At 37.7% G+C, this 17,282-nt stretch overlaps 1 protein-coding gene across 7 annotated transcripts in view; it reads right to left on the bottom strand.

The window, feature by feature from the left end:
- The window catches only part of RAP1A (RAP1A, member of RAS oncogene family), an 82,347-nt gene that overhangs the window by 10,355 nt on the left and 54,710 nt on the right, over positions 1-17,282 (bottom strand). For all 7 annotated transcript variants that reach the window (XM_086391816.1, XM_086391818.1, XM_086391813.1 and 4 more), the window contains 4 exons: positions 8,216-8,299; positions 6,306-6,374; positions 4,263-4,319; positions 1,461-1,601 (listed from right to left, as the gene is read on the bottom strand). In XM_086391816.1, the coding sequence (XP_086247942.1) occupies positions 1,461-1,601; positions 4,263-4,319; positions 6,306-6,374; positions 8,216-8,272 (324 nt within the window). In that variant the 5' untranslated portion in view covers positions 8,273-8,299. The remainder of the gene's footprint in view (positions 1-1,460; positions 1,602-4,262; positions 4,320-6,305; positions 6,375-8,215; positions 8,300-17,282) is intronic.

Genomic DNA, 17,282 nt, shown 5'->3' with positions numbered 1-17,282 from the left:
TTAAGAATATAATCCCAAAATTATTATGTGGACTCATGCTAATGGCTGAATTCCAAGTAGAAAAATATGAAGGAAAAGGAAATGCCTGCAATACAGAGAAGAACATACTCAATGGTCTGGGTGTGTGTTAAGTGCCTCAACTCACAGGACCAACAAACGTCAAAAACACAGCACAACCAACACAGTAATAAGTTTTACTTCTAGATCTGAAAACTAGCTTAGGTGAGACATGAAGAAACAGTAAGACTAAAAATAAAGCCACTGAGCAGCTATGTCTTCATCTATGATTTGATCTCTAGTTTATTACATGGGATAAAGAGATTAACATTATCAGAGTTCAGTGATTTGCATGTAATTGCCTATGAAAAAAGAACTCTCTTAGATGAATTAGTCATGGGAAGAAAGAGAACTATTCATTAGGTTATGGCTGGTCATGAGTCATATGGTGCAAACCCCTCCTGCCTACAATATCACCCAAAGTCATGGTTGCTGAGCAGGTGCCTGTGTTCCCATCAATAATGAGTGAGAACACACAGAAACAGAAAGGAAGGTCCAGATGAAATTTTATACCCTAACTTACACAACTTTTGAAAAGGAACTTTGTAATTCAAAACGGAGACAAACATGTAAAATATAGATTTCATCTTTGCAAAAAGGCACGTTATACATCAAATAATTTTTCTAAAACAGTATATCTTACCACAATAAAAAATTAACATTAAAAAAATCTAAAACAAAAATAATTATAAAAACTGAGTTAATTAAAATATTTAATATAATTCAAAGGAAATAACTAAGTAAAAACTGTACCGAGAGAATTTTAGAAATGGGAACAAAGCTTTATGGTTCTTGATAATGTTCTCTGAACACTGTTTTTGACATTAACTAACTGCCACCTTTCCAAGCAAAATCTGAGTCCCCCTTCTGCTACCAAGTATTCTTTGACTCTTCTTTTTTCACTACACTTGTGACCCATGTAGCACATGGTGGGTCATAAGTGCAGCGGAAAAAGAGGAACTTTACATACGTGTCCTTCATTTCATGTCCTTTCATTTCATTTCTAACCATCTCATCGGCATATCTGTTGTTGTTTAGTTGCTAAGTCGTGTCTGACTCTTGCAACTCCATGGACTGTTGCCTGCCAGGCTTCTCTGTCCATGCAATTTTCTAGGCAAGCGGAGTGGTTTGCCATTTCCTTCTCCAGGGGCTCTTCCTGACCCAGGGACTGAACCCGTGTCTCCTGCTTGGCAAGTGGATTCTATACCACTGAGCCACCTGGGACACCCTCTCAGTATATTATCTGCACGTAAATTTAGAAAGCTTAAAATTGTTTTTGGTTACCAGGCCTCTTTTAGGCACAAGGTAGATACCCTCCAAGTCCCTATTGATACAGAAAATGGATACTTTATATTTGGCCACAGAGAGATGGCAATACACCATATATAGAGAGAAATACTTACATCTTCTGTGTCCTTAACTCGTAAAATCTGTTCCCTCAGGTCTTGTAAGTCATTAAATGTGGACTGAGCGGTAATAGAATATACTAGTGCAAACCCTTGGCCATTCTTCATATACAAATCCCTCATTGCTGTAAATTGCTCCTATAATAAAAACATGCAATAAATTATAAATATGACTCCTTAAATGTACTGAATTGAAACAATAAAATGGAAACAATTTAAATCAGAATAACAACAAGTTAGCTACTGAATTCTTTATTACATGTTATAGTGACAGGAAACTCAAGACATGATACACAGCTTCTGGAAAATCTGAGGTGAATGTTCCTGTCTCCTATTTACCTGACTAAAAACAATAAACTGTAGAATTACAAGGGAAATATTAACCACTTTTTTTTTTTTGGCTGGGCTACTGTAGCATGCAGGTCTTAGTTCCCTGACCAGGGATTAAACCCATGCTACCTGCAGGGGGAGGGTGCAGTCTTAGCCACTGGACCACCAGGGAAGTCCTCACTTTAATTTGTTTTTGTGTGATTTAGAAAAACTGCATATAATTCTTTTATATATCCAGATTTTAATTAAATTATTTTGGTGCTACAAAAGATGATCTCCAAGGTAGTGTTTTCAGAAAAGTTCAAGGAGTAAACCCTGATGCCCTCCAACATTAACAGGTTGGGGAGATGAAGCCAAATCAGGAAAGGACTTGGAAACAATGAATGATACAAGGAGAAAACCAAGCAAGTATTGTTTCCTGGAAGTCAAATGAATAAAATTTTCACAGAGAAGGATAATGATCTACTGAATCAAAGGTTGCTGAAAAAGTCAAGGGAACTGAGGATATATGTGAGGGATGTATTCTGAATGACAGATCATGTGCTTGAAGCTATGTAAAGAGGGGCTTGAGGATATGAGGGATAATCAAAGATATTAGAATAAACAGACTGCAGATGCCAGAGAAGTTGAAGGGTTTGAAAGGAAGTGAGCTGGAGAAACAAGATGGTGAGTGAAGAGTAAGACACTTGAAAATGAAATTCAGGACGGTATTACGTTCTTGGTTATACAGTCTAGGGTAAAGACCATGGGAATGAATGAATGAAGCAGAGTAGAGGTCAAGAAACTGACAAGCCAAGCTACTAAACCATCTCTATTACCCATACAGATTCTATTTGGATACCAAAATCACCAACACTTTGGACTAAAGCAGTGTTGGAGAAAGTGAGCAATCCTAAAGGAGAAAGAACTGATTTAGAATAAGACTAATGAGCATCAACTACTTTCCAACTTTTATGCAAGGCACTGGGGATAGACAAATATACAAAAAAATTATAACACAGCATGCTGACTGCTAGGATGGGAAAAATACAAGATATTTGAGAAAATAAGGGAGGATCTCTGCAGTGGAGGAAAACTTCCTTAATTTGGACAAGAGGAAGAAGAATGTCCTCACAGTTGTAGAAGCTGTGAAAGGAAGAAGTAGAAAGTTTTTTTTTTAAGTTTTTTAACTGTTGGGGTCTTTGGAAACAATGGGGAATTATTGCTGATTCAGAAGCTAGGAAAATTGGGGGTTGGGGAAAGTGGCAAGAGGGAGAGACCTCAATTCAGCTGATACAAGGCTCCTGTTGGAATAAAGATCCATTTTCCCACAAAAGGACAGGAAAATATGGTATAATTTGTACTCTAATTGCTCCAGTATTTTCATGTTTTTTGATCTGAAATTTTCTCACCATTTATAAAATTATAATGGGGTATATTTGTGAATTTTAAAACAACTTAAAACATTTAAGAATGCCATTCATTTTAGAGCATTGCCTAACAGGAAAAGTCTATACATATGGAGAAAAAAAAAGAAAATCATTTAATGTGTGCATTTTTTGTGGCAGAATAAAACATCATTAATTAACAAAAAAACTTAAAAAGGTAATGACAAGTGAAGATAATAAAATAAAAGCAAATACATAGAGTTCATTAACTATATTATAGGTATTTTGTGCCAAATGATTTATAGTCACCATCTCATTTGATCAGTGTTGTTGTTTAGTTGCTAAGTCACGTCCAACTGTCCTGCAACCCCACGGACTGCAGCCCACCAGGCTCCTCTGTCCATAGGATTTCCCAGCCAAGAATACTGGAGTGGGTTGCTGTTCAGTTCTTCGGGGGATCTTCCCGACCCAGGAACTAAACCTGAGTCTCCTGCACTGGCAGGTGCATTCTTCACCACTGAGTCACCAGGGAAGCCCCATTTGATCATTACAAGCACCCTATAATGTACTATCATCATTATACTCCTTTAAAGATATGAAAAATGAGGCTCGAAATAATCCTAAAGATTTTTGTCAGAAAACACTGCTACATCACTAGTCCCGTGAGATGTTAAAATGCTAATAAAAAGCAAAAACAATTTTTAAAATAAATGAATTACCATGGTATCAAGAGACAGTCTTATTTAAGCCCAGCGAAATACCTATCTTAACTAAAATTCTGGATTTAAAATACCTTAAATACCTTTTTTTTTTAAAGAGCAGTAATAGCATAACGCTCACCTCAATACAGGAAAAAAGAAACTCAACACACAGATTCTGTAGGTGAACTCAACATACAATTTAATAGTGATATGTGGGCATTAAGTACATCAAAGAGTTTAATGCACGTAAGAAAATGTAAGAAGTTTTACATTTAGAGACTTAAGTTCTTAATCAGAACAATTGTTTCTACTCAGAGGAATCAATCAGGTGACAAAAACCTGTTTACAAATTAAAATCTAACAAGAAAAAAGGAGAGAGAGAGAGAAAGAAACATCCTTACTGTTCCCGCTGTGTCCAGGATTTCGAGCATACACTGTTGGCAGTCTACTTCAACTTGCTGTTGGGGTCGGGGTTGGGGGTGGAGAATAAAAAAGTAACATCAAAATGTCAGTCTGTTTTCCTCCCACCTCTTCACTCAAAGTTCCTATTAACAACTGGAAGCCTTTCTCTAGCAGTTTGCTGTATTGGTGGAGACCTAACTTGGTAGTATAATAAAGAATAGGAGGTCTCAAACACATTCTACCAGGACTGTTAATGCTGAGTTTAGATATTTTTCTGACCACCTTGAAATATGAGCATTGATTTCTGTTATTATTAGAAGGCAGTGGTCATATTCTGCAATTTAAGAAAAACAGCAATAAACAGGTATAGTTCTAAAAGGAAAAAAAAACAGCAATAAAGTATGTATATTTATATTATCTTCAAAACAAGGCACAAAAGTACCAAGTAGCTCAAAATATAGCCAAGATTTGGGGGTAAAGAAAACTGACCACTTACCACATTCAAGTCGTCAAAGTTTTACTTAAATGTGCCCCCAGTTTAATACAGAGTAAAATTTAAACTGAAGAGATAAAGGGAACACAATAACACTGAACTCATACAGTTTTCAAGACTTTAACAAAAAGGTACTTCTTTGGAAAAGCTGTGTGCATAAGGTGAAATTTTATGTACTAAATTCTATTTTCCCAGGGTTTTACAGAAAAAGAGAAGGCTGGCCCAAAGAAAGTACCAACTATTAATGGTTTGGAAAATTTTTAATAAATATGGGATTAAGAAAAGTGCTTCAGCACTCAAGGTACAGATCTCTGTTTATAGTTGAAGCTTTAACCAGCAACTTATTTGGGGGAGATTTCAGTAATGCAACACTGTCTTCTAAAAATAAACTTGTTAACCTAAGGACTATTTTAAACTGCTTCTGTGTCAAATAAAGGATTGATGAACAGGACCATGGGCAGTTCTACAAACTCACACTCCACCACTTATAGGACTAATGTGATAATAATCTGCACAATCTGTGAGGGGGCATGTTCAATGAATAATGGATTAGGTCTGTGGTTTCTCAATATATCACAATTTTGTTTCCAATTTGCAGATAATGAAACTGCTCTGCTGGTAGGCTTAATGAACTTAATTCAGCAAGAGTTACAGTACTATTTAAGGTAAATTCTAGAACATCTAACAACACAACCCTTTCTTATTTGTTGAAAGGCAGGTTTAATCTTTTGGATGGGGGCGCCTACCAGGCTTTCTTACAGCACTGTCTTTTCTACCCCATAACATACTTGGGAAATAAAATCATGAAAGTTCGCCACAATTCTAGCTAGTCTTATAATTAAATAAAACAGTACTTTTTGTCAAGATCAACTATTAAAATTTATTTTCCTTTTAAATAAGTGTTATTTTTCAGAAAGTAGTTTTTGGTTCACAGCAAAACTGAGCAGAATATATCCCTTTCCTGCTCCTTGCTAGCCTCCTCCATAGCAGCACCCGACTTATATCAGAGTGGTACAAGTGGGAGGGTCAATGAACCTATATCTACATCAACACATTACCATGCAAAGTCCATGGTTAGCAGTTTTACTCTTGGTGTTGTGCTTTCTATAGGCTGGGATAAAAATGTACAGTGCCAGGTATCCACCCCTTACAGAATTATACAGAATCCAAATATAGAATTTTTTAAGTCTAAAGATGAAATATTTCTGAAGTTATTTAACTACATAAAAATAACTTTCAGTCACAGTATAACTTCAAGCATAAAGTGATCCTAATTTTAGTCCATAAAAAGAATTAAAAATATACCTAAAAAATATACTTATTTATATGCAATTTTTCTACATTCAGAAAATTCCCATTGTTAAATGCATACATTAAAGAACGATTAACAATCAGTAAGAACACAGAGCTCTCTATAGTTAAGCAATAGTCTGTCTTGGTGAAACTTTTTAAAATAGATACAGAGTATCTGTATCATTTCTCAAAACTATTTTCAAAAAAGCTATTCCATGGATACTTGTAAGCATGTGTATACAAGTTTCACGTTTACCTTTCTGTAGGAATCTTCTATCGTTGGGTCATATTTTTCAACAAAAATTCCCTGAACAAACTGAACTGTCTAGGAAAAAAAAAGCAGATAAAAGTTAAGGACTTAGAAGAAAAACCTGCCCGTCTTATAGGTCATTTAATGTCACAAAGTGGTAAAGATTAAGTGAAATTATGTGAAAACTCTGGGTGAACATGCAAATATAAAGTATCATTGTTTTTCCTTATAAGGACACATTCATAATTAATAATATATTTATGAAAGGAGGTGGTCATGTTAAAAACGGTCAGCTGACATTACACTGTTAAAATAATTACTATATTAAGTTTTAAAATACAACCAGGATACATATACATAAGGACATGGATTCTCATTCACTAAAATCTGAAAATTTATCAGTGTTTCCTATTACCCACCTTTATGTATCTATAGCAATTTTTATCTCATGCCCTCAAAGGATAGAGGCAAAAGTTATAAATTTTAAAAAGTTTTGAAACACGCTTTCTAATTGTGGGGGGAAAAAAAAGAGGGAATTAAAATTTATTGAGTGTATTAAATTTATAATCACAGTCACATATCATATTCACCCTTTTGCTATTGCTAAGTCACTTCAGTCGTGTCCGACTCTGTGTGACCCCATAGACGGCAGCCCACCAGGCTCCCCCGTCCCTGGGATTCTCCAGGCAAGAACACTGGAGTGGGTTGACATTTCCTTCTCCAATGCATGAAAGTGAGAAGTGAAAGTGAAGTCGCTCAGTCGTGTCCGACTCTTAGCGACCCCATGGACTGCAGCCCACCAGGCTCCTCCATCCATGGGATTTTCCAGGCAAGAGTACTGGCGTGCCAGCTGAGATTCAAATGTCATTCACACTTCAACTAGCCAGTGAAATATTTTATACACTATTTTAGCTTGCACTAAATAGGTCAACTTGAATATGGTCAGCTTCAACTATCTGTAATAGTGGTTCCATCTCCTCAGCTCTCATTTACTCTTCAATCTACCCAGGATGGTTATGACATCATTCCTACTGAAGCTGCTTTGATCACAACCAGCTACCTCTGTGTTATGACTTCTGCACAGTCATGTAAAGGTACTCTTTATATCCAAGTATAAAGATACATTGTTCCATCCTGGATCCTTCAATCCTACCCACTCTTTCAAGGTTGAGAGGTACTCAGAGCACTGTCCTGACTTTTCTCTCTCTAGTCCCTCCCTAGACAACCTCACTAATTCCTATGGATTTCTATTTTTATTCATGGACATATGAAAAAGTGCAAAAGACACAAAAGCATATGTAATGATAATTGAACCTATTTATTACCAGTTTTTCCAATTCTATTCCCAAGGAAGTGACTGATATGCTATTTGTAACTTACTGAACCTTGCAGAAATAGTCTCTGTTCTTTTGTAATATCTCCAACTTCCTTTCTTATCTCTATGAAGAAGACTGTGACTATTTTGTTGACAGTTGTAACTTTAGAGTCTGATGTTGTAGAAGCTCAATAAATAATAAATACAGCATGTGTACAAAAAAATGACCTTTATGCTACATAAGCCTGGGGTAGGGTAGGATAGGAATTATTCCACTGGTACCTTTAATGATCAGTTTTCCCCACTAGAAAGTAAATTCCTTAGAAATGAGAATAATTTCTTTCTTTTAAATCACAAACACTAATGTTTGCCATATTATAGATAGTTAATAAATATTTGGTAAATGAAAGAAGAAGAGCCACCATTATAAAAATACACATCCATGGTTACTCAATGAGTCTGGGTCCCCTGGTGAGCCAGATACTAGGCATATAAAAACAATGCCACTTTTTCTCTTTAGTGACTAGAAATTGTAAGGCAAGAAGATATGAACATCCTTTTTGTATTATATTAATTCATTATAGTTAGCTGGCTAACTTACCAGAGCAGACTTCCCCACGCCTCCTGAACCAAGGACCACTAGCTTGTACTCACGCATGATGTGGTCTGTTTAAATACTGATAATCTGAAAGAAAAAAAAAAATCAAAGATTAGTAAACATGCTAAGAATAGCCTAAGAACATACAACTGTTACATAAAATAACATGACATTTTTCATTTTTGTTTGTTTTTCCTGAAAACTATCCAAAGTTCTGACCAGAGGTCTTCTTTGTTGAAAAAAGGTAATTCATTTGAAATTCCAGAATCCTCGTATTTTTTTGTTTTGTTGTTTAGTCGCTAACTTGTGTCTGACTCTTGTGTGATCCCATGGATGTAGCCTGCCAGGCTCCTCTATCCATGGGATTTCCCAGAGACTGAACCCATGCCTCCTGCACTGGCAGGTAGATTCTTTACCCCTGAGCCACCAGGGCTCTCCCATTCATATTTTAGTACAGAAGTAAGCAAACCAGGGCTTCCCTGGTGACTCAGCTGGTAAAGAATCCGCCTACAATGAGGGAGACCTGGGTTGATTCCCAGGATGGGAAGGTCCCCTGAAGAAGGGAAAGGCTACCCACTCCAGTACTCTTGCCTGGATAATTTCATGGACTGTTTAGTCCACGGGGTCACAAAGAGTTGGACACAACTGAACAACTTTCACTTCACTAAACAAACCCTAGAGTAAAAAAATACTCTCAGTTCAGTTCAGTTGCTCAGTCGTGTACGACTCTTTGCAACCCCATGAACTGCAGCATGCCAGGCTTCCCTGTCCATCACCAACTCCCAGAGTCCATCCAAACCCATGTCCATTGAGTCAGTGATGTCATTCAACCATCTCATCCTCTGTTGTCCCCTTCTCCTCCTGCCCTCAATCTTTCCCAGCATGAGGGTCTTTTCCAATGAGTCAGCTGTTTGCATCAGGTGGCCAAAGTATTGGGGTTTCAGCTTTAACATCAGTCCTTCCAATGAACACCCAGGACTGATCTCCTTTAGGATGGACTGGCTGGATCTCCTTGCAGTCCAAGGACCTCTCAAGAGTCTTCTCCAACACCACAGTTCAAAAGCATCCATTTTTCAGTGCTCAGCTTTCTTTATAGTCCAACACTCACATCCATACATGACCACTGGAAAAACCATAGCCTTGACTAGACGGACCTTTGTTGATAAAGTGATGTCTCTGCTTTTTAATATGTGGTCTAGGTTGGTCATAACTTTCCTTCCAAGGAGTAAGTGTCTTTTAATTTCACATCTGTAATCACCATCTGCAGTGATTTTGGAGCCCAGAAAAATAAAGTCTGACACTGTTTCCCGTCTATTTGCCATGAAGTGATGGGACCAGATGCCATGATCTTCGTTTTCTGAATGTTGAGCTTTAAGCCAACTTTTTCACTCTCCTCTTTCACTTTCAACAAGAGGCTCTTTAGTTCTTCTTCACTTTCTGCCATAAGGGTGGTATCATCTGCATATCTGAAGTTATTGATATTTCTCCCGGCAATCTTGATTCCAGCTTGTGCTTCATCCAGCCCAGCATTTCTCATGATGTATTCGGCATATAAGTTAAATAGGCAGGGTGACAACATACAGCCTTGTTGTACTCCTTTTCCTATTTGGAACCAGTCTGGCGTTCCATGTCCAGTTCTAACTGTTGCTTCCTGACCTGCATACAGATTTCTCAAGAGGCAGATCAGGTGGTCTGGTATTCCCATTTCTTTCAGAATTTTCCAGTTTATTGTGATCCACACAGTTAAAGGCTTTGGCATAGTCAATTAGCAGAAATAGATGTTTTTTTGGAACTCTCTTGCTTTTTCGATGATCCAGCAGATGTTGGCAATTTGATCTCTGGTTCCTCTTCCTTTTCTAAAACCAGCTTGAACATCAGGAAGTTCACGGTTCACGTATTGCTGAAGCCTGGCTTGGAGAATTTTGAGCATTCCTTTACTAGTGTGTGAGATGAGTGCAATTGTGCAGTAGTTTGAGCATTCTTTGGCATTGCCTTTCTTTGGGATTGGAATGAAAACTGACCTTTTCCAGTCCTGTGGCCACTGCTGAGTTTTCCAGATTTGCTGACATATTGACTGCAACACTTTCACATCATCATCTTTTAGGATTTGAAATAGCTCAACTGGAATTCCATCACCTCCACTAGCTTTGTTCATAGTGATGCTTTCTAAAGCCCATTTGACTTCACATTTCAGGATGTCTGGCTCTAGGTGAGTGATCAAACCATGGTGATTATCTGGGTCATGAAGATCTTTTTTGTACAGTTCTGTGTATTCTTGCCACCTTTTCTTAATATCTTCTGCTTCTGTTAGGTCCCTACCATTTCTGTCCTTTATTGAGCCCATCTTTGCATGAAATGTTCCCTTGGTTTGTACAGGAGACAGGAATCAAGACCATCCCCAAGAAAAACAAATGCAAAAAAGCAAAATGGCTGTCTGAGGAGGCCTTACAAATAGCTGTGAAAAGAAGAGAAGCAAAAAGCAAGGGAGAAAAGGAAAGATATACACATTGAATGCATCCAAAGAATAGCATGGAGATATGAAAGCCTTCCTCGGTGATCAATGCAAAGAAATAGAGGAAAACAATAGAATGGGAAAGACTAGAGAGCTCTTCAAGAAAGAAAATACTCTACATGCTTCCAAAAAAAGCTTAAAAACAAGCTTCAAAGGATTGAGTCAATCCATAGAAAAAACTGCCTGTCAGGACAAGTCCAAAATTTTTTTAAAGAAGAAAAAAAATTCCATCATTCAATAATATAAAATTTACAATGTCCACAGCATCCAAAAAAATTATTACAGATGACAAAGAAAATATGACCTGAAATTAGGGTGGAATGAGTCAACTGAAACAGTCCCAGAACTGAGACAATGGAATTAGTCCATAAGAACTCTAAAACTGATATGATAAATACGCTCAAGGATTTAAAGGAAAATATAACGAGGAGAGAAATGGTAGACATAAAAAACAACCAAAATGAACTTTCAATGTTCAAAAATAATGTCTGATGCGCTTAACAGTATCTTAAACACTGCAGAAGGAAACTTCAAAGGAACTGAGATAAAGATAGAATAAAGTTGATGATAAGGAGGGTAAAGAGTGGAGAGACAGAGGAGGAAGGAGGGAGAAAAGAAAAGGAAGAAGGAAAATAAAAGAAGAAAAAAGAAGAAAACCACAGGACAATATCCAGCTATCAGGTAGGCTAATATGTTTGTAACTGGAATGGGGGGGGGGGGGATTCGAAAAATAAAACAGATAATAAAATACTTTCAAAATTTGATAAATTATAAATTCATAGATCCAAGAAATTCAATGCATCCTCTCCTTAGTATAAATACAAAGAAAAGAACAATGCATAATAATCAAATTCCTGAAAGTTGTCAAAAAGAGAAAATCACAAGAAGCCCAAAGAAAAAGTTTAGATATAGAAGAACAAAGTTATGAAAATATATAGATTTTCTCAAGAAGCTAGGCAAGACAAAAGAAAATACACCTTTCAAATGCTTCAAGAAAAATATGGTCAACCTAGAATGCTAAATACAATGAATATAGCCCTCAAAAATGAAAGTGAAATAAAAAATCCTCTCAGATCCCCAAAAAAGAAAGAAAAACTGAGGAGAGGAAAAATGTTCACCAGCATGCACTTAATATACCATAGGAAAGGAAGGGAACAGGAAGAATGATGTTCAAGGTTCTTACGTTATATTTGTAGTAGTACAGTAATATTATTTGAAGGTAGGTAATTATGTATCAGGCCTTCCTGGTAGCTCAGCTGGTAAAAGAATCTGCCTGCAATGCAGGAGACCGGGGTTCAATCCCTGGGTTGGGACGATCCCCTGGAGAAGGGAACGGTTACCCACCCCCGTATTCTGGCCTGGAGAATTTCATGAAGTGTATGAAGAATTTCCATGGGGTCAGATATGGGTGAGTGACTTTCACTTTCGCTTTCAATTATATGTTAACGATGCATACTGTACATACTAGAGCAACAACAGGGATAGAAGGGCAGGGAAGAAATGGCAACCCACTCCAGTGTTCTTGCCTGGAGAATCCCAGGGACAGTGGAGCCTGGTGGGCTGCCGTCTATGGGGTCACACAGAGTCGGGCACGACTGATGTGACTTAGAAAGCAAGCAAATAAGCCAAGAGCTGAGATAAAATGAAATACTGAACAACACAATTAATTCATCCACAAAACAGCAGGAAAAATACAAGCAAACAAAAAAGCACAGACGAGATGGGAGAAATACAAAACAGGATAGAATTAAAAGGCAACCACATCATTATATTAAACGTAAATCATCTATTCTAATATTCCAACATTCAAATTCAAAGGCAAGATAAAAAAAAGCAAGACCTAATTATATGTTATCCTCAAGAAACAAACAAATACAAGAAAAGTTAAAAGTAACATTTACTAGTGACGAAGTCACAGTTGGCACTAACATTACCACTGTGGTTTGTTGCCTGCATCCAAAATAGAAACAAACACTAAATTTCATTTAGAGGTTGCTGTTACTGTTAAGTCCTCTGACTCTTTGCAACCGCACAGACTGCAGCACGCCACACTTCCCCGTCCTTCGCCATCTCCTGGAGTTTGCTCAGACTCATGTCCACTGAGTCAATGATGCCATCCAATCATCTCATCCTCTGTTGCCCCCTTCTCCTCCTGCCCTCAATCTTTCCCAGCATCAGGGTCTTTTCCAATGAGTTGGCTCTTCACATCAGGTGGCCAAAGTACTGGAGCTCTAGCATCAGTCCTTCCAACGATTATTCAGGGTTGATTTACTAACCTTACTAACATTTAGAGGTTAGTAAAAAATAAAGATGTATCTTTTTTTTTTCTGTACAAGTGCTGGGGACTCTAGATTATGACTCCCTACCTATTCTAAGCAGTTAGCATTTTAGGTTACTCTAGTCAGTGTTCTCAAACATTTTGGTTTCAGATTTCTTTATACTATTTGCTATACTCTTTTTTATATGGGTTCTCAGGAATGGATGCTAGATTTTTTTTCCCAATCTTTTCCTGCATCTATTGGTACTACGTTTTTCTCTTTTTCTTCTACCAATATGTTCACGCTCACCACTTCCGTCCAACAGTACTAAGCTATATACAGGAGGCTCTGTGCGTGTGCTCAGTTGTGTCTGACTCTCTGCCTCCTCCTGGACTGCTGCCTGCCAAGCTCCTCTGTCCGTGGCATTTTTCAAGGCAAGAATACTGGAGCAGGTTACCATGCCCTCCTCCACAGGATCTTCCTGATCCAGGGATCAAACTGTGTCTCTTGAGTCTCCTGATTGGCAGGTGGATTCTTTACCACTGTGCTACCTGCAAAGTCCATAGGAGGTTTTAAGCCTATAAGCCTATGCAAAAGGAAGAAATGAAACTTATTTTCACAGGCTGACATGATTCTATATGTACAAAATCCTAAAAGGAATATGCAAAAAAAAAAAAAGCTACCAGACTAAGAAGTGAATTTAGCAAGGCTTCAGGATAAAAGGTTGATACAAAAAAAGGCAATTATATTTCCATATACTGGAAAAGAACTGGAAATGAAATTTTTTAAATACCATTTATATTAGTATCCAATAAGAAATACTTAGGTAAGTGTAACAAAATGTGTGCAAGACTTCTGTATTAAAACTACAAAATGTGTCTGGTTAAGGACTTAATGATTATAGAGCTATGCCATAAGATATGTCCATATCATTGTTAAGATATCAAGTCTCCTCAAATTGATATACAGATTCAATGTGATCACAATCACAATCTTTTTGTAGAAACTGACAAGATGACTTCATTTATATGAAAATATAAATAAGAATAGCCACCACAGTTTTGGGAAAAAAAAGAAAACATCTTATACTACCTGATTTCAAGACATACTATAAAACTACAATAATAAAGACAGTGTTGTATTAGCCTAAGGATAAACATAGAGCAGTAGAATCAAATCAAGTCCAGAATTAAAACCATGGACATATATTCCATTCATTTTTTACAAAAGGGACTGTGGTACCCATCCTCTCAGATGCTCTCCAGTGATCCTGGCCTCTTGGTAGTCCTGATTTGTGTTGTTCCCTCTCGTATTCATATCCTTGTGTAGTTTCTTCCCACGCTTACTCAAGATTGGTTATGTGACCAACAGAAAATGGCAGACAATATCTGACTTCCAAGATTATCATCTAAAAGGCATTGCTTGGACCATTGTCTCTGGGATCACTCCCTTTGAGGGAAACCACCACCATGTCATGAGGACAATCAGCCATTCTAAGAGGCCTCTGACCCATTTGTCAACTATGTGAGCCAGCCGCCTTTGAAGCCTGTCTTATAGTCAAGCTTTAATTCAGATAATTGTAGCCTCAAGAGACCATGAGCCAGACTCTTCCAGTCAAGCTACTCCCAAATCTCTAATCCTTAGAAAGTGAGGGACAATAAATAATTACTGTTGTTTTAAGACAATAAGGTTTGGGTTCATCTGTTACACAAGAATAGATCATTAATACAGGGGCTAAAGAAACTCAGTGTGTAAAAGTCTTTTCAACAAGTCAAGCTTGGGGGGGGGGGCGGTGGGGGGGAAGAACTTCAACTCTTGGTGCTCATACTAGCCAAAATCCAGAAACAATACAAGTATACATCAAGAGGTGAATGGGTAAATGGTGGCATATCCAATCAATGGAATACTACTAATAAAAAGAAACTACTGACAGATGCAGTAATGTAGATGAATCTGAAAAACATGCTCAGCAAAATCAGCCAAATATGAGACAGTGAATATTGTATGATTCCACTTACATAAAATTCCAAATACGAAACTCAGTTATAGTGCCAAAAAGCTACGTGGGACCAGTGGTGATAGGGCAGGAGTGATGACTACAAAGGAGCATAAGGGAACTTTTCAGGGTGAAGGAAATGAGCTCTATCTTGATCATGATGGTAGTTACATGGGTATACAGATTTATCGAAACTTACTGAACTGTATATTTAAAATAGGTGCATTTTATTACATGTAAATTATAGCTCAATAGAATTAATTTAGGAAATTCAATGGGAAAGAGGGAAGAAATTTCTCAGACTAACAGTTATATGTGAAAGTCAAAGTATCAGTCATGTCTGACTCTTTGCAACCGCATGGACTGTAGCCCACCAGGCTCCTCTCTCCATGGAATTCTCCAGGCAAGAATACTGGAGTGGGTTGCCATTCCCTTCTCCAGGGGATAATCCCAACCCATGAATTAAACCTGGGTCTCCTGGACTGCAGGCAGATTCTTTACTGTCTGAGTCACCAGGGAAGCCCCCAAACAGTTATATATATATACATACTGTTAGAAACCGAATATGCCCCCTGAAAATTCTTATATTGAAGCTCTCCCCACAATATGATGGTATTAAGAGGTGGGACCTTTGGGAGATAATCAGGATTATATGAGGTCATAAGGGCAGAGCCCTCATGTATGGGATTATACCCTTGAAAGAGGCTGAGAGCTTGCTTCTCTCTGCCCTCTCCCATGTGAGGATACAAGACAACCAAATACAAGCCAGGAAGTGGGTCCTTACCAAACACCTAATCTGCTAGGGCACTGATCTTGGACTTCTCAGCCTCCAGAACAGTGAGAAATAAATCTGTTGTTTAAGCCACCCAGACTATGATAATTTGTTATAGTGGCTGGAACAAAGCAACATGGTAAGGATAAATTAGTAGACTATGTAACAGACATGACACCAAGAATAGCTTTGTTCTGAATCAAATATTTTTAAAATATCTCCCAGGTAACAGGTCTGTTAATATGGACTAGATACCAGGGACAAAAAACAAAAATATCTGTTTCCTTCCTCAAAGAGCTCACAGAGGGGGAAAAAAAAAAAAAAAACTACAATATAGTTGCAAACAAAGTTACTATAGAGACAAGACTAAAGGGTTGGGGAAGGATGGAGGAACAGAGAAGAGGGGCAGGAGGAGAAGGGGACGACAGAAGATGAGATGGCTGGATGGCATCACTGACTTGATGGACGAGAGTCTGAGTGAACTCTGGGAGTTGGTGATGGACAGGGAGGCCTGGCGTGCTGCGATTCGTGGGGTTGCAAAGAGTCGGACACGACTGAGCGACTGAACTGAACTGAACTGACATAAAAGCTAAGTGAAAAGCTAAAGAGGAATGTTATAGGTATGTAGTGAAGGGCATTCTAAGCAGAGGAAACAGGTGAACAAATACTCCAAACTATTAAATACAGAAGATTCAGGGAATACTGCATAGCTCAGCATGAGTAAAACACAGGGTTTAAAAATAAGGTATGGAAATTGAAGTCAGGTATGGAGACTGGGTTATGCTTACAAAAGCATTTGCCATGTTAAGAGTACTTTTTATCTAGTAAGCAATGAGGAGAAAACAATGATTTTTTTTAAAAAAGTAATGTATACACAAATATTATATAATTATAATATAGAAAGCTGATACAGTATATAAGGGAGATCAAAGGAAAAGAGAGATCAGAGATAGAATAGCAGGAAGCTACTGTAACAGCTCAGGTGGGAAATGACACAGGCCTGTAGAGTAGCTCTACAGCTGAAGGCGGGCAGTGTTTTTCTGAAGGTAAAACTGACAAGACTCCATAGCTGATTAGAGGTTATTACTGAGGCTTTTATTAAGAGGATTGAAGAACAGTCAGGATAATTCTCAGGTATCTATCTTGGGCAATTTAGGGGGCTGGTGGCACACCTCCTCCAATTAAGATAGGAAATATAAAAGAAGATTTAAAAAGAAAGTTAAATCTTTCTGCCAAAAATTAAGTTTGAGATGCTTACAGGAAAAGCAGGTAAACAACTGACAGACCAAGTCTGGAAGCTCAGTAGAAACCATTAAGGACTTAGGAGTGGGTGTTACAAAAGAGGGTAGTAGTTGAAACCATAGCAGATGAGATCAAACAAGGAGAATTTATTAATTCAGTGAAAACAGAAGAAAGCTAAGAACTGAACTCTGAGAAACAACCACATTTTACTATCTAGATGAATAGGAACCTGAGGAATAAACGAGGTGGGAGATGTTTGTGCTGGATACTAGTAATCCTATTAACTCTTA

Source organism: Bos grunniens, chromosome 3, assembly GCF_055505025.1.
Source record: "Bos grunniens cultivar Pamir isolate PY7600 chromosome 3, Bosgru_T2T1.0, whole genome shotgun sequence".
Classification (NCBI taxonomy): domain Eukaryota; kingdom Metazoa; phylum Chordata; class Mammalia; order Artiodactyla; family Bovidae; genus Bos; species Bos grunniens.
This window is presented reverse-complemented; position numbering and strand designations above follow the sequence as displayed.